The sequence below is a fragment of the Lonchura striata genome, chromosome 7 (assembly GCF_046129695.1).
Source record: "Lonchura striata isolate bLonStr1 chromosome 7, bLonStr1.mat, whole genome shotgun sequence".
Taxonomy (NCBI): Eukaryota; Metazoa; Chordata; class Aves; order Passeriformes; family Estrildidae; genus Lonchura; species Lonchura striata.
Genome location: NC_134609.1, coordinates 31,973,450 through 31,999,650, shown reverse-complemented (window position 1 = coordinate 31,999,650; position 26,201 = coordinate 31,973,450). Strand labels below are relative to the sequence as shown.

At 52.2% G+C, this 26,201-nt stretch overlaps 1 protein-coding gene across 2 annotated transcripts; it reads right to left on the bottom strand.

The window, feature by feature from the left end:
- Positions 1–1,548: 1,548 nt before the first annotated feature.
- Positions 1,549–24,778, bottom strand: PPP2R2D (protein phosphatase 2 regulatory subunit Bdelta). Of its 2 annotated transcripts, none has more exons than XM_021550067.2 (10): positions 24,643–24,778; positions 24,339–24,437; positions 13,419–13,516; positions 11,158–11,323; positions 10,027–10,139; positions 7,837–8,014; positions 6,641–6,805; positions 4,585–4,754; positions 4,418–4,509; positions 1,549–3,527 (listed from the first exon to the last, which is right to left on the bottom strand). In XM_021550067.2, the coding sequence occupies exons 1-10, from the start codon at positions 24,647–24,649 to the stop codon at positions 3,248–3,250; spliced, it is 1,368 nt and encodes a 455-aa protein (XP_021405742.1). In that variant the 5' UTR covers positions 24,650–24,778; the 3' UTR covers positions 1,549–3,247. The 2 variants fall into 2 exon arrangements, with proteins under 2 accessions (XP_021405742.1, XP_077640878.1); XM_077784752.1 differs by having other exon boundaries at positions 24,339–24,434; positions 24,643–24,777.
- Positions 24,779–26,201: the final 1,423 nt, after the last annotated feature.

Sequence of the window (26,201 nt, the reverse complement as noted above, 5' to 3'; positions counted from 1 at the left end):
CACTGGTCACTTCCTGACATGGAATTGAGAAGTTTCCATGGAAACAGCATCAAGCAACCCTCAGCAGGCGCTGGGTAACCTGCACTCGCTGCACACACACAGAGGTGATGCTCCTGAGGAGCTGGAAACCATGGAATTGCTGAGGCTGGAAAAGCCCCATGAGCACGTGGGGTCCAACCACCCCAGCCCTGCCCAGCCAGCCCTGCCCCTGTCCCCACGTGCCGCATGCACAGGGCTGTGAAATCCCCCCAGGGATGGGGGCTCCAGCCCTGCCCGGGCAGCGGTGCCAGGCCTGGGCAGTCCTTCCAGGAAGGAAATCTTCCTAAGCTCCAGTCCAAACTGTGCTCTCAGCTGGAGCCAAAAGCAAAGGTGGGATCAGAGCCCCCAAAGGCTCCGGTGCCGCTTCCTTTTCCTGTGGGACTGGGAGCAGCAGATCCCTGCCGAGCAAACGCTGGGCTTTGGTTGGAGAAGGGAAGGGTAACGTTAAAGCACAGTGTCCCTGTCACTGCCATTGTCCCCGGGCTCCTTCCTCCCAAAGGTCACACCCCTGGGGCAGCCGGGGCAGGAGCTTCTGCAGGGCTCCTGCTCACCCACTCCTCACTGCTGGGCTGCACTTGGGATTTCATGGCGTGGTCAGCAGCAGGGCCGAGCCTGCGTCCCTGAGCTGCAGCTCCCGTCCCTGAGCTGCAGCTCCCCACTGCAGCTCCCGTCCCTGAGCTGCAGCTCCCCACTGCAGCTCCTGTCCCTGAGCTGCAGCTCCCCACCCTGAGCTGCAGCTCCCGTCCCTGAGCTGCAGCTCCCCACCCTGAGCTGCAGCTCCCAACTGCAGCTCCTGTCCCTGACCTGAAGCTCCCAACTGCAGCTTCCATCCCTGAGCTGCAGCTCCCAACTGCAGCTCCCGTCCCTGAGCTGCAGCTCCCAACTGCAGCTCCCTTCCCTCACCTGCAGCTCCCAACTGCAGCTCCCGTCCCTGAGCTGCAGCTCCCTTCCCTGACCTGCAGCTCCCCACTGCAGCTCCCGTCCCTGACTTGAAGCTCCCCACTGCAGCTTCCATCCCTCACCTGCAGCTCCCACAGCTGCTCCCATGTGGGCCTGCCCAAAGCCCCGGGCAGAAACAGTCCCAGGAGGGCCTGGGTTGGGACCCGAAAGCCCCCCCAGTTCTGCCCCACCCAGTCCCACCCCTTGCCACGGCACGTACCTTTCACTAGACCGGGGTGCTCCACTGGGCAGCAGTTTTACCAAACTTGACACTACAACCTGGTTTAAGATAAAAGGATAAAAATTCCATGAGAAGAGTTAAAAGCCAATTGAAAGTGGTACAAGCAAACAGGGCTGTAGAATAGGAGACTCCATCTTACCCTTTTTAGTGATACTCCACTTGTGTTTGCTGAAAATGGAGATCCACAACCAGGCAGCGCTGCTGTCCTGCAGCAGGGGCAGCAGCCCTGGCCACTCCAACCATCCCAACTGCAAACACCCCCCGGGCTGGCCCGTCAGCCCATTCCCTCCGGCACGGAAGGAAACGTTGCAAAACACAGGGAGCACGGCCAGGTAAACATTTAAAATTTATTAAACTTTTTGGTCAAAAGAACTGAACAATTATGTACAACCCCACGGATCGGCTCGAGCAGGCGTTGGGAACGCGGTCGGATCAACGCTTCAGTGACCCCCTAGTTCCACATCTCCAGAGTTCCAAAGTGTCACAACCAACGCACAGGACAGGCCAGGCTGAGCCGAACCTTTCCTGGAGAACCTCAGGCTTGTCCTTCCCACCTTCCTGGGACCCAGTGGCTCGGGGGGCGGTACCGGGAGGGGCGGGACGGCCACGGTTTGCTCTTGGGACCGGAACACGCCTTTGTTCCAGGGAAAACGGAGTGTAACCACGCTTGGGACTGGCTGGGGGAAGGCTTGGGGCTCTGGGAAGGAGTTCCCAGGCTGCAGGCACCTGGCAGTGCAGCCCCTGGCTGCTGGGGGCTGCTGGACACGGCCCCGGGCTCAGCCGGGGGAAGGGGATGTGATTTAGGCCTCTTTGGAAGAAAAAAAAAGAAAGAAAGAAACAGTACCTAAGGCTTAAAACAGGTGAGCAGGAGAGCTCCAGCAGCTGCTGTCCCGCCAGCCGGGGCTCGGCCCGGCCCTCCCTGGGCAGCCCAGCCCGGCCCTGCTGCAGCACAGCCCGGAGTGGCTCTGGAACTGCAGGGGGAAATGCAAGATTCTACGCCAAATACTTAAAATAAACTGTTCCCTTTGTGACAAATACTGAAAATGTTAAAAACCATAATGCACGTCAGGTCTGTCTCTGGCTGAGGGCGAGATGCACCAGAAGCTGCACGTTTATCCTCAGAGCAGAGAAGGTGTCGATGTTTTGGTTCCCTCCGTGCAAGGCCGACACTTGGTTAAGGCTGTGGATGTTTCTAGGACCCTTTCCATCTCCTACTTGGCACACACAGAGCCTTTGACAACAAATCCAGTGCAACTCCAACTCTATGACAATGCCAATGAAACTCTAAATTCAGAATCTGAAATACTACACAAAAAAGTTCGTATTAGTGTGCCAAAAACTCGGTGTTTTGGGGCAAACCCTGTCAGAGGTGCCACCAGAACTGTTCTGCACCAGCTCAGGACATGCAATACAAAAAGAAGACTGAATACATCCCTCCAGCTCTAAGAACACGTTTGATAGGCTGTTATTTATTAAGTGGTTTCCACCAGGAGGCGTGGTTATAGGTACAGGTGGTGAGTAAATAGCCACGGACACCTGCCTGGACCCCAGCTCCAGCCCTGCCGCAGAGCTCCGAGGGCAGGCCCTGGCCCGGGCCCGAGCAGGAATGGACAGGCATCAAGCACGAGAAATGTTCTGAAAGGCCCAAATATTACAGCAGAGAGAGCGAGAGAGAGAAATTACACTTTTGTGACAACTTTTTCTTCTCAGGTGTTAAATTTTTTGGTCTATAAACTGGAAAGGAAGGCTCAGACATCAATAAATACACTTGTTTTGAGTGTTGGCCTCATTGAGCACTGTCCACCAGTTCTGCCTCGGAGGGTCCTCCCCGAAAGCCGCGTGGACGCTCCCACCCCACCGAAGGCAGAACCACACCAGGAACTCAAAGCCAGGCCAGATGCTCTCCAACAGCTCAAGGGAAGTAAGTGCATCAATGTTCCTCACTGACAGGACAACAAGGCCTTCTGTTACAGATAAACAACTGAGCTGAACTATGTGAGACGAGACTCTGTCCGCGGGCAGCCATCTTTAGTTAACCTTTTCCTGGAATAAATACAAGTTATTGGTGGCAGCTACAGCGATGATGTTCTCCATGGGGTGCCACGCTGTGTGCAGAATCTTCTTGTTGAAGTCCAGACTGTCAACGGTAATTTCGTCCTTCTTCCTCTTGCCGGTCGTGCACACTTTGCGTGGCTTTAGGATGGCACGAGGTTTGCTGCTCTCCCGGGAGGCCTCCAGGGTGGTGTCCCGGGGCATGTTCCGCTCAAACGTCCGGAAGAAGTTGTTGTAAGATCCGGTCATGATTGTACTGGTTCAAGGAAAAGAAGGCAGATCTTGTTAGAAATAAAATCCACCCCTTCCTCTCAGTCTTACACGTGACTATCAGACCCCGTTCATCACCAGGCCATGGCATTCCAGTCCTCTCCTCTCCTCTCCACTGGACACCTGCTCCATCCTCTGGGACGTGAGCACTGCTTCCAGTGCAGCACCTTCCTTTTAGCAGGTGTTCCCTGTCCCCTCCTGCCACTGGCACCCAGCTGCAGTTACACTTGGTTCATCTGCACGTGAGCAAAGCAGGTTTTCCTGGTGCTCCTCTATCCCTTTGTCCCTTGTCAACAGAAGTCAGAGTGGCCAGGGCTGGAAGGGACCCCAAATCCCACCCAGTCCCCCCCTGCCATGGTAGGGACACCTCCCACTGTCCCAGCTGCTCCAGCCCCAGTGTCCAGCCTGGCCTTGGGCACTGCCAGGGATCCAGGGGCAGCCACAGCTGCTCTGGGCACCTGTGACAAGGCTGCCCACCCTGCCAGGGAACAATTCCCAATTCCCAATCTCCCATCCAGCCCTGCCCCTGGCAGTGGAGCCATTCCCTGTGTCCTGTCGTTCATCCCTTGTCCCCAGCCCCTCTCCATCCTTCCTGTGGCTCCTCCAGCCCCGTGAGGCCACCCCGAGGTCACCCCACCCTTCTCCCCTGCAGGTTCCAGTGCAGCTCTGCCAGCAGAGCTGCTCCATCCTCTGATCACTGGGTGCCTCCTCTGGATCCTCTGTAGCAGCTCCAGGTCCCTCTGAGCCAGCTCTGGAGGTGGGGCTCACCTGGGCAGGGGGGCAGGAACAGCCCTGGCAGTGCCCGCCCCGGCGGATTTGTGCCCTCAGTGCCCGGGAGCCCTGGCACCCCCGTGGTGCTGAGCCCGAGCCCCTCACCTGTCGGAGCCGTTCCAGCAGCACTCGAACTTGTCGAAGATGCAGTCGTTCTCGTAGAGGGAGCAGAGCTTGCTGCGCAGGTACTCGTGCACCTGGGGACAGGGACACGCGTTGGACACGCACGGGGCACGGGGAGGAGGGACAGCTCAGCTCTGGGGCTGCTCTACCTGGTACGTCTCCACGGGCCTGTTCTCCATGTTGATGTCCCACACCTTGACTGACAGGTAGTCTCTTGTCATCATGTACCGCCCGCTGTGGCTGAATTTCACATCAGATATCGAGGATATTATTTCTGAAAAAAATGATCTGCTGCTAGGATCTTCAGGTTCCTCAAAAACTGCAGAGAGAACACACAGTTCCACATGAAACCAATGCCAGCTCTTACGGCTTCCATGTTTTCAGTACTGGAGAATTTTAAATCAGTGACTAGTTTCTTTTTGAAGGAATTTGCTGTCTGCCACCTCTCAGAAATAATCTCCTTTTCAGCACTGTGGTGCTCCAGGTAACTAGAGTGCCAGATGTCCGTCTCCAACATTCAACTGGAGCACAGCACCAGCAAACCACAACTCGGAAGTCTTGGGGATCAGCCAGAGCAGCAAGCAGTAGTGGGTACTGAAGCCATCACACCTGATCTATACATCAGCCACAACAGCAGCAGGTAGGAACAGCAGCAAGCTGAACACCAGGAGACCACTGCACCATGGACTTTTCTTTAGCTCTGAACCACAGCTGTACTGAACAAACCCTGAAATGTGAGCAGCTACATGTGCAACACAGTTTGTGTGATTTTAGAGAGCAGATCAACACCTGTGTTGTTTAGATCCACCAGTCATCCTCTGAAATCAGAGCTTCCTGACCCACGCTATCCAGATCTTGCTCATTTTTGACAGAACCCTTGTAGCAGGATGTGACTCAGTCATAAGCAGTTAAAATTAAAGTGCTTTTAAGTAATTTAATGCAACACTGAACCAGATCAGTGGCGTGGCCTTGTGTTGGTCACTGCCCATTGCACAGGTATTTCCCTCTAGCACCAAGGAAGCCCTCTCTGCACTGCAGGAAGCTGGCCTGAAGTGTCCGTGTGGCAGGCACCCCAGGCTGGGCACACTGCAAGAGCTCAGCTCTGCCAGCAGGGAACAGGAACACGTGGCTGGGTGCAAGGCCCGGGCAGGATCCTCACGGCTTCCACAGCAAAGTTCTTTCCTCACCTGCTCGAGCTTTGGTGGCTCAGCAGCTGAGGGAGCAGCCACCCTGCATCCCTGGAAGCTTCCAGGGCGTATTCCTAAGGATTCAGCCTAACCCAGCAGCTGCACTGGCCACAGGGATTCTGGCAGCATCAGCCCAGTTTGCAAGGCACAGAGGTGCAAGACCTGCCCTGAAGTGGCACGGGGTGAGCAGATACCTCGAGAGGCAGCCAGCCTGAGTGTGACCAGCAGAGGGGTGCCACTGTGCCCAAAGCACTCGTTCCTGTCATTTAGGAGGCACGGAGCAGCCAGGTGGTGCCTCTGGGTACCCTTGTGCCCAGACAGCTGAGACCTGCCCAGCTCTGCGGCCCTGGCATGCCCCAGGGAGGCCAGGACCCCATGGCCAGAGGGAGGGAGGGAAGGAGGGAAGGCAGGGCGGAAGGCAGGAAAGGGCAGGCAGGCAGGAAGGAAGGCAGGCAGGCAGGCAGGAGGGAAGGAAGGCAGGCAGGCAGGAGGGAAGGAAGGCAGGCAGGAAGGAAGGAAGGCAGGCAGGATGCAAGGCAGGAAAGGGCAGGCAGGCAGGCGGGCAGGCAGGAGGGAAGGAAGGCAGGCAGGCAGGAGGGAAGGAAGGCAGGCAGGAAGGAAGGAAGGCAGGCAGGATGCAAGGCAGGAAAGGGCAGGCAGGCAGGCGGGCAGGCAGGAGGGAAGGAAGGCAGGCAGGATGGAAGGCAGGCAGGAAGGAGGGAAGGCAGGCAGGCAGGAGGGAAGGAAGGCAGGCAGGAGGGAAGGAAGGCAGGCAGGATGGAAGGCACGAAAGGGCAGGCAGGCAGGAAGGAAGGCAGGCAGGAAGGAAGGAAGGCAGGCAGGCAGGAGGGAAGGAAGGCAGGCAGGATGGAAGGCAGGCAGGAAGGAGGGAAGGCAGGCAGGCAGGCAGGAAGGAAGGCAGGCAGGAAGGAAGGCAGGCAGGCAGGAAGGAAGGCAGGCAGGCAGGAAGGAGGGAAGGCAGGAAAGGGCAGGCAGGCCGGAGGGCAGGAGCACTCACACTTGGCGTGCTGGTCGCACAGCGCTGCCGAGCGCATGTCGCACAGGCGGATGGTGCCCTTGCTGCTGCTGTACACGAACACGTTGCAGTGGTGCGGGTGGAACTCGGCCGCCGTGATCACCTCCGTCAGCTCCTCCATGTTGGCCGGCTTGATGTCCACGATGTCTGCCACAGCTGGTCAAGGCCTGCAACGCTGCACACTCCAATGCCAGGTGGGAAACTGGGGCAAGAGCTTCCCTTCCACCCTGTGTGAGGTACCGGAGTGGGGGAAGGCCTGCAGAACTCTGGATTTTACAAGTCAGAGTCCCAGAATGGTCTGGGGTGGAAGGGACCGGATTGCTCCCAGCCCCAGTGCCCAGCCTGGCCTTGGGCAGTGCCAGGGAACAATTCCCAATTCCCAGTCTGCCATCCAGCCCTGCCCTCTGGCAGTGGGAGCCATTCCCCTTTGGCCTGTCATTACATGCTCTTCTTAAAAAGTGCCTCTCCAGCTTTCTCCATCTCAAATCCACAGATGCTGGGCAGTTTCAGACTCCTGGAGTGAAAGATTATCTCACAAGAATCAAAGTCCAGCAAGTCTCCCCAGGCCTCCTGCTTCCTATTGCACACCAAATAAACCTCATCTCTTTACCTAAAGCTCTGGAAAACCTGACCTAAAACTTTAGAAAATTTCCATTTAGGCATCAGTACTCCTGGAACTTTTATTTTACTGCTGCTTTGCCCATGTAAAGCACTCTGTTAGCTTTAGTTGCACAGGTTTGCAGAAAGACCTGCAAATATACTTCTGTAGTTAATGGCATCATTTGACATGAAAAAATCCTGAGACTTGTTTCAAGAGAAGTGTCACTTGGTTAGGAGACCACAGACTTTGAAAAAAGTATCCACAGTAACAATGGATCCACTTTTCATACCCAACAACTCATTTAAGCTGATTGAACTCCACGAGTTAGGGATGCTCCCGCAATTCCTCAATTTCTCCTTAGAAATCAGATCCTCTCTGATGTTTCTACTGACAGTTTTCCACTGGAGGCATGCTTGCCCTCAGGAACGACTGAGCATCCCAAAGCCTGCTTTCAGTGCATTCCACCTCCAGACTTGAGGATCCCCTTTAAGCCCTGGCTTTGAACACCCACTCAGTCAGTAACCCTGAAGAGGCTCTGAAGGCGGGCAGCTGAGCTGCAGAGGGCACCCAAGGATACTGAAGCTCCTGTTGGTGACCTCCAGGTGCCAGAGGTTGATGCGCAGGTCGTCGGCAGACAGGTACGTGGCGTAGTCGCTGTTGACAGAGATGGAGTTGATGTGGTAGGTGTGGGCGTTGGCGAAGGTCCTGCGTGGGCTGGCCTCCACCATCAGGTCCATGGGCTTCAGCGTTGGCACCTGAGCGGGCACAGAGTGACAGCTGAGCCCCGCGGGGTCACTGCTGAGCCCCACACATCACACAGCACAGAGTGACTGCTGAGCCCCACACATCACCCAGCACAGGGTCACTGCCTTAGGAAGGACCCTCTGGATTGAGTCCATTCCCCCAGCACTGCTGAGGCCATCACTACCCCCTGTCACACACAGCTGTGAGAGCCCTCCAGGGATGGGGACTCTACCCCTCGGCCCTGGCACACGAATCCAGCCTGTCCAGTTCCCCCTGCAGAGCTTCCTGCCCTCCAGCAGATGCACATCCCACTCACCTTCCACCCTCTGTCAACTCAGAGGCCGCCCTCGATCTCCTCAGCCAGATCATCAATAAAGACCTTAAACAGAACTGGCGCCAACACTGAGCCCTGAAACCCCCAGCTTGTTTAATGGCAATTAATTAATTGCACTGCACAGATTTCTGTATTGATTTGGTGACTAAACGCTTCTGAAATCCACTGAGCACGAAAAATACTGAGAGAGCACGTGGATGCTGACTTTGGACACTTCCATCAGGAAACCTCCTTGTCAAAGCCAGCCCTTGGTGCCTCACCCAACAGCACGTGGGCTATGTTTGTAAATAAACCCTTCAAAATGTCCCCAGACCTTGGATGAGTGCTCAGAAACTGGCAAGATCAGTCTCCAAGAAAATTCCCAACTTGTTCATGAGCAGTCAGCAGGAATTCAGGCACACCTAGGTGTCCTGCTGCCACAGCCAGCCGAGCTCAGGGGTGCCCAAGATAACCTGTCTTCCTGGAACAAGGACTGACCTGTCCCAGAGCTCCCTACTTGCCTTCCCAGTTTGTATCTCCCGGCCTGTTTACATCCAACTAACGACCACAGTTAATCCATTACCTCTTATCAGGCACTGTCCTATCTAAGCAGAGTGCTCCCAGCCTGGTGTGACAGCACAGGTGCAAGGAGGGAAAGATCAGGAATGGGACTGGGACATGCCAAGGTCTCTGTGTAAAGTGCTGCTTCTCCTCCATGGCCCCATGAACGTGGGCATGGTGTTTCTGTAACACAACCTGCCAACAAGCCCCAGAGCTCCTGGTACACTCTGGCTCCCCAAACCCTGAGCATTTTATACGTGAAGGTACCTCCAGGTGAGGCTTTTCCTCCAGCCAGCTCTTGTTCAGATTTGCTCATCCATCAGCCCTTCGCCTAGGCTGCAGTGCCTGCAAGGGCTGCAGCCCAAAGCAGCAGCAAGTGCAGGGGACTGACTGGAGAGGCTCCTGCTGCTGCTGCTCCCACTGTGCAGGACAGTGCCTTAAGGAGCCCAAAACTCCACCAGGAGCTCCTTCTAGCACTGGATTCTAAGGGATGTCCTTGGGTTTAGCTGCTCTCATTGGAACACTCAGTCCATCCCTGGAGGCAGTGGATGTCCTTTCCCAACGCATTCTGTACACCCAAAGCTTCTGTTCAACGTTCAGCTTTGGCAAAAGCAAGACAAACCCCCAAGAAATGCCTCCAGCTGAAGTCCCTACCATGGAGGGGGTTTTGAGAGCAGCGACAGCCTCAGTTCTGCTCTTGCTGATGGTGGAACAACATGAAACCCAGGAAAAACCCCAAGCCCACCTCTCATTTCTTGGGCTCCTGCTCCAATGATCCCAAGTTTGGAGCACTAACCCTAGCACTACAGCATGATGTCCAAGACTATTCCAGTGCACATTAGGTTATCCAAATGCTTGGAACTTGCTCTAACAAACACACCTTTATCCAGGCACAGAATACCCTATGCCCATTTTTGAGTCATACTCTTAGAAACACAGTATTACAATGATGAAAGTTTTCCTCAAGATTTCCAAAGGAACTTTTTAAATAGTTTTTATGTATGAGAACATGAAATACCTCCATTTTTCCCTGAAAGTTTTCAGTGAACCTGACACAAATGCTATTTTTGATTTGCACATTTCATTTGGTAGCACAAGACCAAGAAGAGCATGCAGAGAGATACACAAAGTCAAGGAGCAGAGACGTACCCGTAGTTCTGTGACTCGGAAAGGCTCCCTAAGTCTTCCATCTTCATCTTTTAAATTATAACCTTCGGCTCGTTTATCCCTTTCACTTATTTTCCATAGCTTAATAGTTTTATCTAAAACCAAAAAATTCACATGCTTGAGAATGGATTGAATATAAAATCAAATCACTACATATGGACTCAGCAGAGTGGACAGGAGTGACCTGTCTGCAGCAGAAGGACCCTGACAGAGCTCTTCACCCACAAGGTGAGGTGCAGTTGGAGCAAGATCCCAATCTGTGCCTGGGCAGCAAGGCCCTGTGCCTCCCACTCACCCAAATGCCACTGCCTGGGGACAGTTTCACACACCAATTCCCCCAGTTCCCCAGGAAGCCCTGGATGATTAGGTGACCTCCATCAGGAGACCACGGCTAGAGACCAAACCCAACAAACACATGCAGCCCTGCACTAAGTGTCCTAAAGGGAAGCAGTTTGTCCCAGGTACCTGCTCAGAGGCAGCCAAAGGCAGAGATCAGATCTGCCCCACTCTTTGGGGTTCCAAAGGACTGCACTTGCCAGGTGTGACCAGGGAAGTGTTCAGTGCAGGCAGTGAGTGCACACTTGTCTCACCCAGTGGTGAGATCCTTGGCTAACTGGGGCCAAACCTCTCCTCCCCAGACTCCTGCAGAGCATTTCACATGACACAGTTTAAAGAATGCTTTATTAAGACTTCTATCAGAGGAAATTATTTTCATTGCAGACCAGCAGACAGAAGTCACTCCTGCTTTTAGGATTTCACAATGACCTCATAAACTGATCCAAACTGTTAGGAATAATGCATTCCTCTGATAATAAGAGCAAGTTTTTTCCACAGAATAGTTAGGTTGGAAAATACTTTTAAGACATGAGTATAACCGTTCCCACTAACCCATGTACCCAGTTTTAAATTTCATTTACAGATGCTCCATGATGCACCAAAACTAAACAGACTAAATATTCACATAGCCAACATTACAATCAAAATATATTTTGCATGTAATTAGAGAAGACATTAAAACAACCCCAAAATATGTCAGAAAAAATCCACAAGTGTATGACAGGTGAGACAATATTCCAAGGACAAAGTTCTTTGTGCAAAATAAAGGGCCCTTACCATTTGTAGACAGCAGGAAGTGAGCAGCATTCTGTTGTGGTAACCACCTAATTTTATTAATTTTTTCCTCAATTTCTAGACTTTTCAAGTAGTCAAACTCAGGCTCATGACTCTGGAAGGTACTGTAAACATTGTATTCTCCCCGAGAGAGAGGACGGCTTTTAGTCTGCAAGAAAAAGAGCATTTCTTGAGGCTGGTGGCACTGGGTCCCTCAGAAATGGCCCACACAAAACAACCACTAGAAACTGTCAATCAGAACATCAGCTTTTACAACAGCTCTTGGATTTTGAATCTTCAGTCGGTGATACTGTACCCAGTTTAGCATCAATACAGTGCACACAGCCTTCCTCTTTAGAACTGTAGGTTTATGTAGAAATACCTGTGCACCCTTCAGGCCCTGCTATTCTCATGTGGTGGTGTGGGAGCAAGGAACAGAGAGCAAAGTCCCAAGGTTCCTCAGATTTGCACTATCAGATTTGAGGCAAGTTGTTATCAGGCTTTCTGAGCAAGCAGGTGTCAGTGGTTGGTGCTGCACACCAGCCCCAGGGCTGCAGTTTGCCTGCAGTGTCTCACAGCTGTGGAGATTCCACACTCTCACTGAACTCTCAGCGTTTACTCCCTACACATCATTGATTTGTAAGAATTTTGGGCAGGTTCCACTCACCTGACCCCATCCAGAAGCTCCCTGCACTCAGAGTGAGCTGCCTTGGTGCTTTCCCTCTCAAATCACACATCTGGTTGGAGTAATTGCTGCTTGCAAGTGAAGCAAGTCCTCTGAGCCCAAGGCACGATGTAGAGCATTCCAGGGTGCTTTCCCAAATCCCAAGTGGCTGGGGAACTGTATAACCACCCTAAGCTGTCACTGACCTAATTAACCTAATCTTCAATCCAAACTGGGTAAAAAATATGGTTATTATTGTAAGGTTCCAGCATTATACACTTATTTTAGATTCTTCCCTGCAGTTTTGACCATGACAAAAGAAACATGCCTCATCCCCAACTCTTCCCTCAGTTTCCATGTGTTCCCAAGGAGAGAGCTGGAAACTCCTGTGTGAACAGCCTGACCTGGGGTTTGCTTTTCCCCACCCTCTGAGGAAGTGCCGTGGCAGGTAGGTTTTGCCTTAGGAACAACTGGTCCAGGATGCTGAGGTTCAGGTTGTGCCTGAGGCACTTCTGACCTTATCTCAGGGCCACCCCAGTAAATGATGAATGAGCCTGGAGCTGTGGGTGCAGCCAGGTACCATTTCAGCACTGCTGGCACCTCACTGCTCCACAGCCTCCCAGTACAACCAGAGAGGCACCTATGGGACAGGGCTGGGACCAGCAGCACAGTGAGGAAAAATGCAAAATACTGGCCAGGTGTTCATTAACGGAGCATCCATCACCCGAGCCCCACGAGGAGAGCAGAGGGGTTCTGCTGGAGAAATCCCACAGCACCCAAAGATCTGCCATATTCATGTACAGACGAGCTGAATTAAAATTCCATCATCAATTCTGGTATTTCTGACCCAGAGGATGCTCAAACCTTCATATTCCCCTAAACTCCTCAAAGGACAGGATATGCAGATGCTTTGGTAGGAACTGCCATGTGGAATATTGACTTTTTGAAAAACACAATCCCAGATTCCTCCCAGACATGACAATTACTCTTCAGCACTTGGTGGATGTTTCCCATCCCCACTGCTGCTTGGGATATCCCAGCTCAGGGATGTGGCTCAGGATGAACACACAGGAACATTACAGCACTGTCACACAGCTGAACTCATGAAGAGGAGCTGTGGAAGTGCAGGAGGAACAGTGCTCCCATCCTCCTGATGGGAAACACTCAAGTGTTTCTGGAGAAGTGCCTGTCCCCACTGGTTTTAAATCTTCAAAAAATTTAACCACCTTATCCTATAGTCCTTGCAGCTTATTTCTGAACTTCTTTTACATTCTCTCCCAAAGCATTGTGACTTAGATCAGCCTAACCCAGTGGAAAAATTCAGAAGAAAGTCCAAATTCTGCAAAGTGACACTGAGGACACTGGGTACGTATAAAGAGCTCACTTGGATTTTGGGGACTCTTTTCTTTGGAAGTGGGGAGGGGAGCCCTCACGAGACCAACTTACCAAGTACAGCACAGGGCACATTCTCAATAACTTGGCTAACTTGGGGTTTTCTGAGAAAACTCTCCATTTAAACCTCAGGGCATGAACAGATGAAGCGAGACTGTGCAACACAAGAACAGTGTAGTAACAACGCTTTTGTTTTTGAGTCACTGACCTCTTGTTCCCTTTGAAATATAACCACTCTGCCACCTTTGTCTCCTGTTGCAAGAAGATCACCAGTGTAATTAAATTCAACTGTTGAAATTATATCAGCTGTAAAGAGAACAGAAATAAACCAGCACTGTAATGTGGAAAGCAAATCAAGGAGTTCCAAGACTTGAGCACAAAAAAAGCATTACAAGTCGTATTAATGCAATGACGAAATTCTTCATTTACATCCCCAAATGCAGCCATGTTTCAAAGCCTGACACACTTTTACTGAAAAGCTAAAACATTCATTCCTCAGTGCAGGCCTTTAGTCACCAGAGGCACACTGGCCTAGGAATCCAAGGTGTGTGTGCTGCCTCTGGGCAGTATTCCTGTAATATCCATGGGGATATCCCTGCCTGAGCTTCCCAAGGTGTGTGTGCTGACCCTGGGCAGTAACCCTGCAGTGTCCATGGGGATATCCCTGCCTGAGCTTCCCTAGGTGTGTGTGCTGCCCCTGGGCAGTAACCCTGCAGTGTCCATGGGGATATCCCTGCCTGAGCCTCCCAAGGTGTGTGTGTTGCCTCTGGGCAGTAACCCTGCAGTATCCATGGGGATATCCCTGCCTGAGCCTCCCAAGGTGTGTGTGCTGCCCCTGGGCAGTAACCCTGCAGTATCCATGGGGATATCCCTGCCTGAGCTTCCCAAGGTGTGTGTGTTGCCTCTGGGGCAGTATTCCTGTAATATCCATGGGGATATCCCTGCCTGAGCTTCCCTAGGTGTGTGTGCTGCCCCTGGGCAGTAACCCTGCAGTATCCATGGGGATATCCCTGCCTGAGCTTCCCAAGGTGTGTGTGCTGCCTCTGGGGCAGTATTCCTGTAATATCCATGGGGATATCCCTGCCTGAGCTTCCCTAGGTGTGTGTGCTGCCTCTGGGCAGTATTCCTGTAATATCCATGGGGATATCCCTGCCTGAGCCTCCCAAGGTGTGTGTGCTGCCTCTGGGGCAGTATTCCTGTAATATCCATGGGGATATCCCTGCCTGAGCTTCCCAAAGTGTGTGTGCTGCCTCTGGGCAGTATTCCTGTAATATCCATGGGGATATCCCTGCCTGAGCTTCCCTATGTGTGTGTGCTGCCTCTGGGGCAGTATTCCTGTAATATCCATGGGGATATCCCTGCCTGAGCCTCCCAAGGTGTGTGTGCTGCCTCTGGGCAGTATTCCTGTAATATCCACGGGGATATCCCTGCCTGAGCTTCCCTAGGTGTGTGTGCTGCCCCTGGGCAGTAACCCTGCAGTGTCCATGGGGATATCCCTGCCTGAGCTTCCCAAGGCAGGGATATCAGGGAAGCTATCCCTGATATCTGACGGTGGGCATTAACCCTGCAGTGTCCATGGGTACCCCTGCCCTGAGCCTCCCCCAGGGACCCCACCCCAGCGTGTGCATCCTGCCAGGTGTGCTGCCCCCATGGATCCAGCTGAGGCTGAGGCACACCTGCCTTTCCCAAGCCGAGCACTCAGGGATTAGCTACTTCAGGAGCCTGAAACAGGCAGCTCTGCTTGGCCAAAGGGGCAAAATACAACCAAAATTCTCCAGCTGAGCTTCCTGAACCTGCAGAAGCAGCAGCTGCTCCCTGCAGCAGCATCAGCGAGGACACACGAAGCAGGAGAGCAAAGGAAAAGCCCTCAGGACCTGCAGTGCCCTGGGGCCTGGAGAGAGCCCAGTGCTTATCCCCCAGAGCAGCCCCAGTCCCTCTGTGAGGTGGCAATAAAGAAATAATTGCCACTGAACAACCCCAGCCAAGGGGAGGTGAGATAAGGAGCTGGAAATGCCTGTCCTGGGGCTGGGGCAGATAGTACAAACCCGACAAAGCACTCAGCAAACACTGCTCCTGCTGGGCCTGCTCACATCAAATATTGCATTTATGATGCAGATAGCAAAATCCTGAGGTTTGAAGTGTATGATATCAATTAGTTCCAGAGTGTGCAATTGGAGACTGCCTGGAAACTCCTTTCCTGTATTGATCTTGATGTGCTATCTTTGAAATTCCTTTCAATAATGCCCCACTCTCATGAGGAAGGTGATTAGAAACACTAAGCAGTTTTCTCAATATAAATTCATTTTTCATCTTTTATCAATGATGCCCTCAGAAGTTTTTTCCTAGAGTGGAGAGATAATGATTTACCTTCTTGGATAAAAAAAAAAAATATTTAGAACAACTAAATAATGGAGTAAATATAATCTTTTCATGGATTTATGCCAGCCTTCAATATCACATTACTAACCAGCTTTTGGACTTGTCCAGTTTTATAGTCACCTTTCTTTAAAGGGAATTACTAGTCAATTATCAGTTATTATTAATTATACACAGGGATTTTAGAAGACACCCTGGAGAACCAGGAAACCAAGGAAAAAGAAACAAACTGAGAAGGTAAGCAGTCAGTGAAGTGACTTCACTGGGAATTTTATGACATTTTCAGTAGTCAGATAGGAAGAAGTCCTTGAGTTATGAAAGTTTATTAGTAGCAACACTAATATTCCACTACCACCCCCACCTGCAAGCCCTTCTAGCAAGGATCTCTTTTACCCTTGGAGACTCAGGAATAACAGCAGGAATAAATGCCTCCTTAACACATACAATTCTTTCAAAGTCACAAAAGCTACTTTTCCATTTTGTTTGAGAAAATGAAAAAGTTATTATTAGCTTCTCCCATTTTCTACTGGAGCATTCACACAATTATTGGCTCAGAATAATCTGTACATCATTTTTCTTTCCCAAAATTGCCCAAACCAGCTGCTGACACAGCCATTATTCCCCAGCAGTGCTATCCAGACAAACAGAATCTTGGGTGGAAACACACCAAAACACAGACGCTACCCAAATTCCATAGCTTGAAACAAGAAATGCAGGGAGAGGAGGGTAAAGAAGATGTACTGAAATAGTCTGTCACCAATGTGCTCTAGGGAACAGAGAACTGGGGAGGGGGGGGCACAGCAGGACAAAAATAGAGGAGCTGCCTTCAAATATTTTCTAAGTTACAAAATTTGGAATATGAGCAAATACCTGCTTTAATAGCACTGTACTTGTTTTATCCATAAATGTATGAATTATAAAGTTTTCCCCAAAGGCATGTTTAATTGAAGCAGATCAATCCCCCAAATCCTTCCACCCACTATCCTCAGCACTCTACCATCTCAAAGCAGGTGAAATAAAAAAACACATTCCAAGCCTCCAAGTAAAGCACAGAATGAATTCCACACCATCCCTGTTCTGCTCAACACTTCACCCACCTACATTTGCTCTTCACTTCCAAGTCAGCTCAGAACTTCTGGAAAAGAACAAAGCAAACCTCTGCAGGCTCTTCATTGTTGCATTAACTCTGGATTTCTAAGCTTTTTTATCAGATATCATAGATGCTTCTTCGGTGTACAACACCAGTCTTATCCCCCTGCCTTACTTTCAGCCTGTTCTCCATGCCAGCAGAGTAACTCCCAATGGAATGTGGGAAAGGGTGAGCAAAGCCAAACCAGTGAGATTCTTGCTCATGGACAGCACCCAAAGCTCTCTTCTCTTTTCTAGAAACAGAGGTTTGTCCAGCTGTCCCTCCAGTTCTGTTCCTGTGGGGCTGGGGCTTGCTCTGCATCCGTGTAAATCCTGCTCCTGTAACCAGGGAGGGCAGCCATCCCTGGGACTTCACACTAATATACAAGGCTGGCAATATTTCCTTCCAGACAAGAAAAAGTCATGCTTAGCCTCACTCTGGAAATGAGCTCCAACTTGGTTACAATGGAGCTGCTTTCACAGCTGGTGTATTAAAGGATTGCTGGCACCTACACTGTGGTTCTGTAGTACCCCCAAATTTAAGAGCACTGATCACTTCCATGGGTAGGAAACACCATCCCAAGGCATCAGAGGCCACAAATCCAGCTCCACAGTAATGTGGTGGAGCCCACTGCCTGCCTCAGGACAGCCCTGTAAGCCCTGGCAGATGTGTCAAATCCAGTCTGAGCGCTCAGAGCCTTCCACCATCTCTGCTGAGGGCTAACCTTCCTACAAACAACTCCTGCCAGAATTCCGGGAAGTTTACAACCTCCAACGCCTCCTGGGCAAGCTCTGCTGGCAGTGGAGGGAGCTGGGGTGGCAGAGAACAGCTTTTGTTAGCATTTGGAGAAGACAGCAAGCTTATACCTGCAAACTAACTTAATCCCCCCAGGATTCATCCCCGGTATTTCTGACACCGGTATCAACGCCCGGGCTCTCAGCTGAGGTAATGGAGAATGCAAAGAGATCCACAACATCTACATCAGGTGCCTAAAATTAGCTCCTGTGAACTTTTCCTCCCCAAGCTGGCTGTGCATTGCTGCTCTGGTTAAAACCCAGACCAGAAAACATGGAATTACCTGATGGCACACCCTAGAGAAAAGGGATTTGCAGCTGCAGCTCGCATTCAGGAACAGCACTAATGAGACATGGTCAGCACCAGTGCCTCTCATCCTCCTGAGCTGCTCAGTCTCTTGTGACAAACCCACTCCTCAGACACATAGTGAAAAGGAACCAAACACTCACAGCTCTCTAACAGCACCTAAAAAGGAGGCTGATCCAGCTTCCAGGGCATTTTAACTTAGAATTTTCCAAGTGTGTAATGGACAACATACCACCTTAGCACACAGCCTGAACAATGCCTGCCTGAAAACCTGGCTCCTGTCCTGCTCCCCAGAGAGGAGTCTGAACGCACAGCCCCATTTCCCAGGACCCATCCTGGGACCAAAGCAGGAACTTCTGTAAGGCCCAGGAAAACCTCTGCAGAGGCTCCAGATTTGAGAGGAAATGGCTGGCTTGGCCTCAGGCAGATAGTCACTGACAGTAGGATTTGAGCAGAGGGAATATTTCTGTGGCTGTGCTCAAGCTCAGAGGTGACACACCTTCCCCTCCAAGCCTGTTATCCTACAAAGCTGGAGTCATCCCGTGGCTGGACAAAGCTGTGGGAGGCACTGTGTGGTCTCCCACAGCGCCTGGGAAGCAAGCAGAGTGCAGAAGGGATCAGCACAGGTTATCTCCTACACCAGCTCAGAGAGCAGACACTGGGATCTCCCTGGAATGCTGTGCTGAGCTGTGTGACACGGCATCAGAAGGACACAACTCTCTTTGCAGCAGACCATTCTGAGGGACCACAGGTGACAAACGTGGGCAATGAGAACAGCGAGGAGCCATTGCTTCAGAGCAGCTCAGGAAAGACTCCTCAAATGAAAAATATCATAGGAGCAAACAAGATCAGTCAAAAACCAGAGAGCCTCTTTAGAGGGAAGAGATTATCAAAGGAAATGAAGCAAATAATAGAAAAAATGTTTAAAACCCAAAATCCTATTGGAGCTTAATAAGTTCCAGGCACACAGGGCCTCAGAACTGCTTGTCACCGCTGCTCTGCAGTACCTGCACTTCCCAACCACTCCCGTGGATTTGCAGTTGCACTGAAGGGGCTGGGGTGGCCAGAGGGAAGCAGGGCTGGGAAGCCAAACAACTCTCCTGACAATATACATACACATCCAAGTTACTCAAATTGCCTATTTTTCACAATATGCCTCCTTATAGCCTCAATTTTTACATTTCCACTTTCAGGATTTCTTTGAAGAGTTAATACAGGACTGAAGTGTACCAGAAATCAGGAGAATAAGCCAAAGGGATATAGTTTTGCTCAGACCAAACTTAGCTTACACCACTAAACACTCTGCCAACCTAAAATATCTGTAAGGTTTAACCATTTTTTTATGCCCTAATTCTCAAATCACTTGTGAAATTGGCCAAATTGCCTTTAGGCACCTGGCAGGGTTTAACTTAGTCCAAAACAACTCTGCTTTTGGGACTAGTTGAAATCCATGAACAGATTTAAGGTAGAGCAAGAGCAGGGCACTGGCCAGCCGGGAAGCAGAAACTGTTGGAGGTCAGTGCTGCTGCTGACAGCCATGGCAAACTCCAAACATCTTGTTTGGAGCTGTGTGGGAAAGGCTGCCAGCTCCTGTGCCCTGGATACCTGGAGCTGAGCCACCTGGCTCCTGCAGGAGAGCCAGGCTGCTGTGCTGGGTGTGCTGGGCGCAGCATGGACAGACAGATGGAGGGACAGACAGACAGACGGACAGCAGCACCCCTTGCTCCCGGGGCTGCCAGCTCCTGTGCCCTGGATACCTGGAGCTGGGCCACCTGGCTCCTGCAGGAGAGCCAGGCTGCTGTGCTGGGAGTGCTGGGCGCAGCGTGGACGGACAGATGGAGGGATGGACAGACAGACGGACAGCAGCACCCCCTGCTCCCGGGGCTGCCAGCTCCTGTGCCCTGGATACCTGGAGCTGAGCCACCTGGCTCCTGCAGGAGAGCCAGGCTGCTGTGCTGGGAGCGCTGGGTGCAGTGTGGACGGACACATGGACGGACGGACAGACAGACGGACAGCAGCAGCACCCTGCTCCCGGGGCTGCCAGCACCCCCAGCCACTCCTCAGCAGGGGCACAGCACCCCAGAGCTCCGGCTTGTGGCAGACCCGCAGCTCAATCTGTTTTCTATCAGTGGAACCCCACTGTGACCCAACACGGGGAGCCCCTGACTGACACCCCAAAAAAGCTTTCTTCTGAGCCGGGGTGCACAGGCTGCAGGTGTCACCGCAGGGAAAGCCAGCCCAGCATGGCACCAAAGGACAGCAAACCAGAGCTCAGCTACACAGATGTGCTCCTTTGTGCCTGCAGAGCCTGCCCTGCCTTCCCTACAAGCCATGAGAAATTCTGGAGGCTGTTTCTCAGATTCGTGACACAATCCAGTACTCTTTGTGCAAACCTACTGCCTCGGTATTATTTTTTAACCTTTGGAAGACTAATTCCAGTAAGCTTGCTCCTACTAGAAGTGTATTTAATTAATTCATGCTATTGTTAGTTTTTTCTAAGTAGCTCATTGTGACAATTTTGGGTGTACTTCTATTGGGAGTTCATAAAAGTCTTAACATGATAAGAAAATAATTTTTCTTTCAGTTGAAGCTTTCACACCTTCCCATCCTTTAAAAAAATAGCGATTTTTATAATCTTTCATTAGGCTTTTCCCTCTGCAGGGACAAATCCAGTGGCTCCCACTGCTCAGAGAGGAAGACTTGCACTAATTCCTGTAGTCCCACTACTCAAATTGCTTTGTTGTGCATTTCCACTTACAACTCTGCAATTGATACTCACTGCGTATTCACTCTTCACCACTCACAAGCTACATGTTACCAAAGCTTCATATTTCATCAAAATATAATGATGGAATCGCAGCCTGGTCTGGGTTGGAAGGAGCCCCAAAGCCCTGCCATGGCAGGGACACCTCCCACTGTCCCAGGTGCTCCAGCCTGGCCCTGGGCACTGCCAGGGATCCAGGGGCAGCCACAGCTGCCCGGGGTAGCCCTAAGGCTTCAGGGAGCTCCTGCTCATGGCACAGCACTGGCTTTCAAGGAAAAACCCAGCCCAAACCCAGCTCACAGCCCACCTTCTGCCCCTCTGCAGCACAAGTGTCACCTCCAGGCATGACCAGTGACTTAGGGTGAGAGCAAGCAGCACATGGCTCTGTGGTCACTAGTCCTCTGCCTTCCAGTTTTTGCAGAAAAAAGACATTATGAAAGCTTACAACCAATTCTGCAACTCCCCTCGTGCAACTGAACCAGACATCACAGAGCTGCACCTCCACTGCAAGAGTTTTCTTTAAAGCACAAAACTGTGCCCAAATTTCCTTTAACAACAGGAGAATAGGCCAAGTGAATTCCTGAACCACATGAGAATGTCTTAAACCACTGATTTGTAACGCCAATTTCTAAAGAACATTTCTAAATTACTTGTAGCTGCACTCAGGATTACAGGCTAACATGTTTTTATTAGACTGTGGTTGTCTTTTCTCCTTGTGTTCTGCTTCCTGGCAAACTGCTGAGATGTCTGACCCAGGACCTAACAGGCAGCAAAAGCAGAACGAGAATTGGCTGAAGTGATGGTAACAAGGGATGTTTGGCAGGGCAGTCAATCAATACTAGTCAATATCTGGGGAATTAAAAAAAAAAGTTTATTTCTTGGATCATTAACTGGAGAAACAGCACTGCATCCAGCAGTGGTTGTGGATTAGATGCAGAACATCTGCCCACAGGAATTTGGGCATATCTGTACATTATTTAATAAACAGATTTACACTTCACTTGCCAAAAAAATGAGCCTCCCAAAACGGACAATTTTGAACATGCAAAACAAATTCAACACTGAAACCATGGAAGTGATAAAGTCTCTGGCAGCATTATTTGTATTCTCTATTTAGAAAGGTCTTTCTACAAAACAAGCAACCCAAGAATTACAAATTCCATGGGCAATCAGTGCAAGTTTTGGAGTCATGTGGTTAACACTAACAACAGAATTACAACACAATCTTTAATTAGCTTTGTTTTCAAATTGTGATTGTTGCCATCCCTAATATTAAGTCTTTCACCCAATCTCTATTTTATAATCTGTTTTATCCTTCAGTCCTCTCCCCCGAATCCAACTAAACTATTCCGTTCTAGAAAAGTCCTACCCAACCCTTTACAAAATCCATAGTCAAGAAGTGATGGATTCTCCTGGTCTTTCAGAAACGGTCAGACTGAACAGTGCCCTTCTCTTTCCTGACACAGAGCCTGGACAGAGGTCAGGGATTAGTCACCGAGGAAAGGCAAGGCACGGACAAGACAAAGAGGAGACAGTGATTTTCTGTATTAATGACCCACTTAGGAAAATCCAGCTGCCAATCTGATACAGTTGTCCCAGTGTTTGTGATGAAGCCAGACACCTGAGAAACAACTATGGAATATAAAATGTGCAATAGAACTGCACTGTAAAAGAACGGATTTTCTGGTAAAGTCGCCTGGCTGAGCAGTTTCAACTCCTGAATAAACCCCTAAGAAAATCTGGCAAAACACTCTGCATGGAATAGGCTGGACAGCAACTTCATGGTGTCCTCCTCCTCTAGAGAGCTAATTTTTCACAAAACAGACCAAAAATTGACAGCAGTAGCAAGTTTGCACTGTCACAAAAATTTATGTGTAATTTGAAGGCTATTTCAAGGCAACAGTTGTCCATCAAGCAGGTTTAGATGTGCAGTTTGGTAAGAGAGGATTTAAAAGATGGCAGTGAGTAAATATGTCCCTAACTGAGGCCCAAAACCTAGCCATGTATTTGTACTCTTACTAGGAAATTAAATTTGGGCAGTTATTAGAAAATAAGTAGCATATTTTTTATATTCAATTTCAAGGCAAAATGTAAGAGGAGGGGAAAGGCCACAAATCAAAACAAAAAACCAAGAAGTCACAAAGCCTGTAAATAGTTCTGGTATTCCCACGGGAAAACAAAACTTTAGTGTTAGTTTTGCAAAACCAGGTGCTGAACGATTCCTGGAGCTCTCCTGCTCTGTGTAAATCCAGGCTGCTCAGGAGTTATCTGGGAAGCAAAGTGCCCCCAGGAGCCAAAAGTCCCCAGAACTATATCCTTTACTCATGGAGAACTGGCTTTTAGTCACACAGGTGACAGACCTGAGAAAAAAGAACCACTTAAAAAACATACAAGCTACTTCTGTACATTTCTACAACATTTCTGGGAACTTCAGAGCAAGCTACAAAACATACAGAGGGAAGAAAAAGGAAGAAAACAACTGAGTGAGTGTAGTTTCTCGAGCAGTTTCCAGTCTATCCCTCCAATGGCCATTATTTTAAATGGAATGCCAAACAAGTGGCATGAAAATGAAAACACTGTCAGCGTAATTTCCCGTAGCAGGCAGCAAGGAAAAATATTTACTGCATCCAGTAATAAAAATAAAATCCCAAACCCAAGCTGAGCACACAGGCCCTGCAAGTTAATTCACACTTTCGAAAGAAGCACTGCCAACCTGGACAGTTAGAACACATGAAATTTAGGGGCAGAAAAAGAACTTTCTCATCAGAGTCAAGCAAAACTCCACCCAGACTCTGCACACTACAGCAAACACTTTTCCCAGTTAAAACATTTCTTATTTTCTACTCTGTCCAAAACATGAAGCGCCTGGAAAGTTTCAGAGAAATGTGAAGGTGTGCCCTTTTTCCCTGCTTAATATCCCTATTTATAGCTCCCTAACGTTAACAAGTGGGAATCAAATCTCTCCACAGCTGCAGGAACCCTTTAAACTGCACTTTTCAATGCAGCACAAATGACAGAGCTGCACTCTCTGTGCGTCAGAGCGAAACTTGACAAGCCTGACAGACTCCACTGGTGTTTCTTTTTTTCCTCTCCCTGTATCGTATCACTGTTGTTACCTTTTATCCTGAGCCCAGAACTGTAGACAGTTATCCTAAGCCCAGAAGTGTGCCCAGTTCTGGGCTCCTCAGGACCAGAAAGCCAAGGAGCCACTGGAGAGAGAGGCCACAGAGTCCTTCTGGGACTGGAGCATCTCTGAGCTGAGGAGAGGCTCTGGCAGCTGGGCTGCTCAGGCTGCAGCAGGGAAGGCTGAGGGGGGACCCCGCCGAGCCCTGCAAATCTCCCCGAGGGCTGGCAGGGCCGGTGCCAGGGCCAGGACAAGGAGCACGGGCAGAGCTGAGGCACAGCGAGTTCAGCCCAGCGAGAGGAAGAAAAGAACTCGTGTGCATGGAGGGGCAGGGCCCTGGAGCAGCTGCCCGGGAGGGGCCGGGGTCTCCCTCTGCAGAGCCGTTCCGAGCCCTGCGGGACCCGTTCCGGTGTGCCCGGCTCCCGGTGAGCCCGGGCCGGGGGATCCCAGAGGCGCCGCAGGCCCAGCTACCCAGGGATTCAGGGATTGCACCGGAGACCCGGAGGAAGGCGCCGTGGCTGCTCCGTGATGCTCCAGGGGTGGGAGCTCGCTTAGTCATGGCACAGCCCGGCACGGCCGGGGATGCTGCGGCGCTGCCCGCGGCCGCCCGAGCGCGCAGCCGGGCTCCCCTCACCTTCCGCCACGTCCTCGTCGATCGCCCCCTTCACCTGCAAGAAGCACCACTGCACCTCGCTGCTGCTGCCGCCGCCGTCGCCTCCAGCTCTCGCCACTACTGCGGAGGAGAAAGGGCGGTGAGCGAGCGGGGAGGGAGGGAGAGGAGCGCCCCGCGCCCGGCCCGGCCCGGCCCGCCGCGCTCCCGCATCCCCGCCGCTGCCGCCCGGCGCGGCCCGGCCTGCGCCCGGCCCCGCGGCCCCGCGGCGCCCAGCCCCGGCCCGTCCCGGCCCGTCCCGGCGCGGAGCTGGGGCGCGGACACAGACCTGCCATGGCGGGGGGAGCCGCGGGAGCGGGGCCGGGAGCGGGGCCGGGAGCGGGACGGAGCCGCCCGGAGCCGCGGGAGGGTTCGCGGTTTCAAAATGGCGCCCATTGCCGGGCGGCCCGGCCGTGACGTCACCGCCGGCTCCCCTCGGGGAGGGCGGGCCGGGCGGCGAGCGGGGCGGCACGGCGTGCAATGGCACGGCACGGCACGGCACGGCACGGCACGGCGTGCAATGGCACGGCATGGTACCGGCACGGCACGGTACCGGTACGGCACGGCATGGTACCGGTACGGCATGGCATGGTACGGCATGGCATGGTACAGCACGGCACGGCGTGCAATGGCACGCCACGGCATGGCACGGTACCGGTACGGCACGGCATGGCACGGCACGGCACGGCACGGCGTGCAATGGCACGCCACGGCACGGCACGGCATGGCACGGCATGGCACGGTACCGGTACGGCATGGCACGTACCGGTACGGCATGGCATGGTACGGCATGGTACGGCACGGCACGGCATGGCACCGGTACGGCACGGCACGGCATGGTACGGCATGGTACAGCATGGTACGGTGCGGTACGGCATGATACCGGCACGGCATGGCACGGCATGGTACCGGCACGGCACGGCACGGTACCGGTACGGCACGGCACGGCATGGTACGGTGCAGTACGGCATGGTACCGCACGGCACGGTACGTCATGGTACCGGCATGGCACGGTACCGGCACGGCACGGCACGGCACGGTACCGGTACGACACGGCATGGCATGGTACAGGCACGGTATGCCATGGCACAGCACGGCACGGCACGGTATGGCACGGTACCGGCACGGCACGGTCCCGGCCCCGGCTCCGCGGGACGCGCAGGGCACCGGAGGATAAGCATGAGGAGGAGGAGGAGGAGGAGGAAGGAGCGCGGCTCGGAGCCGTGCCGGCGCTCCCAGGCAGCACGGGGGGCTCAGCATGAGGAGGAGGAGGAGGAGGAGGAAGGAGCGCGGCTCGGAGCCGTGCCGGCGCTCCCCAGCCGCTCCACACGCGGCTTTCCGTGAAGGGACGGGAGCGTCACAGCAGAGACCTCGCTGTGCGTCCCGGTTTGGTTCTGCTCGCTCCCCCAAGGGTTAATTGTGATGAGGGGAAAACCAAACTAACCAAAAGAGCAAAAACCCAAACGTGCCTCTGACTCCTTTGCGCCAGAGCCGGGTGAGGGGAGGGAGGGAGCAGGGCCTCAGGGACAGGTTTATCACAGAATTCCAGAGTCGCTGGGGCTGGAAAAGCCCTCAGGATCACCGAGTCCACCCTGTGCCCATCCCCACCCTGTCCCCAGCCCAGAGCTCCGAGTGCCACCTCCGGGTGACACCTCCAGGGACGGGCACTGCCACCCTCCTGGGCAGCGCCTGCCGAGGCCTCAGCAGCCCTCAGAGACAGCCTTTCCTAAGCCCGGCTCTGTGTCTCAGTCACAGCCTTTCCTAAACCCGGCTCTGTGTCTCAGTCACAGCCTTTCCTCAGCCCGGCTCTCAGTCACAGCCTTTCCTAAACCCGGCTCTGTGTCTCAG

Bases quoted from the DNA above. Each gene is read 5' to 3' on its own strand.
- PPP2R2D (XM_021550067.2), bottom strand. The intron at 10,140-11,157 runs GTAAGGGCCCTT...TTTTGGTTTTAG, and splicing joins CTTCCTGCTGTCTACAAATG to ATAAAACTATTAAGCTATGG. The intron at 4,510-4,584 runs GTAGAGCAGCCC...CCCTGTCCCCAG, and splicing joins GGCCCGTGGAGACGTACCAG to GTGCACGAGTACCTGCGCAG.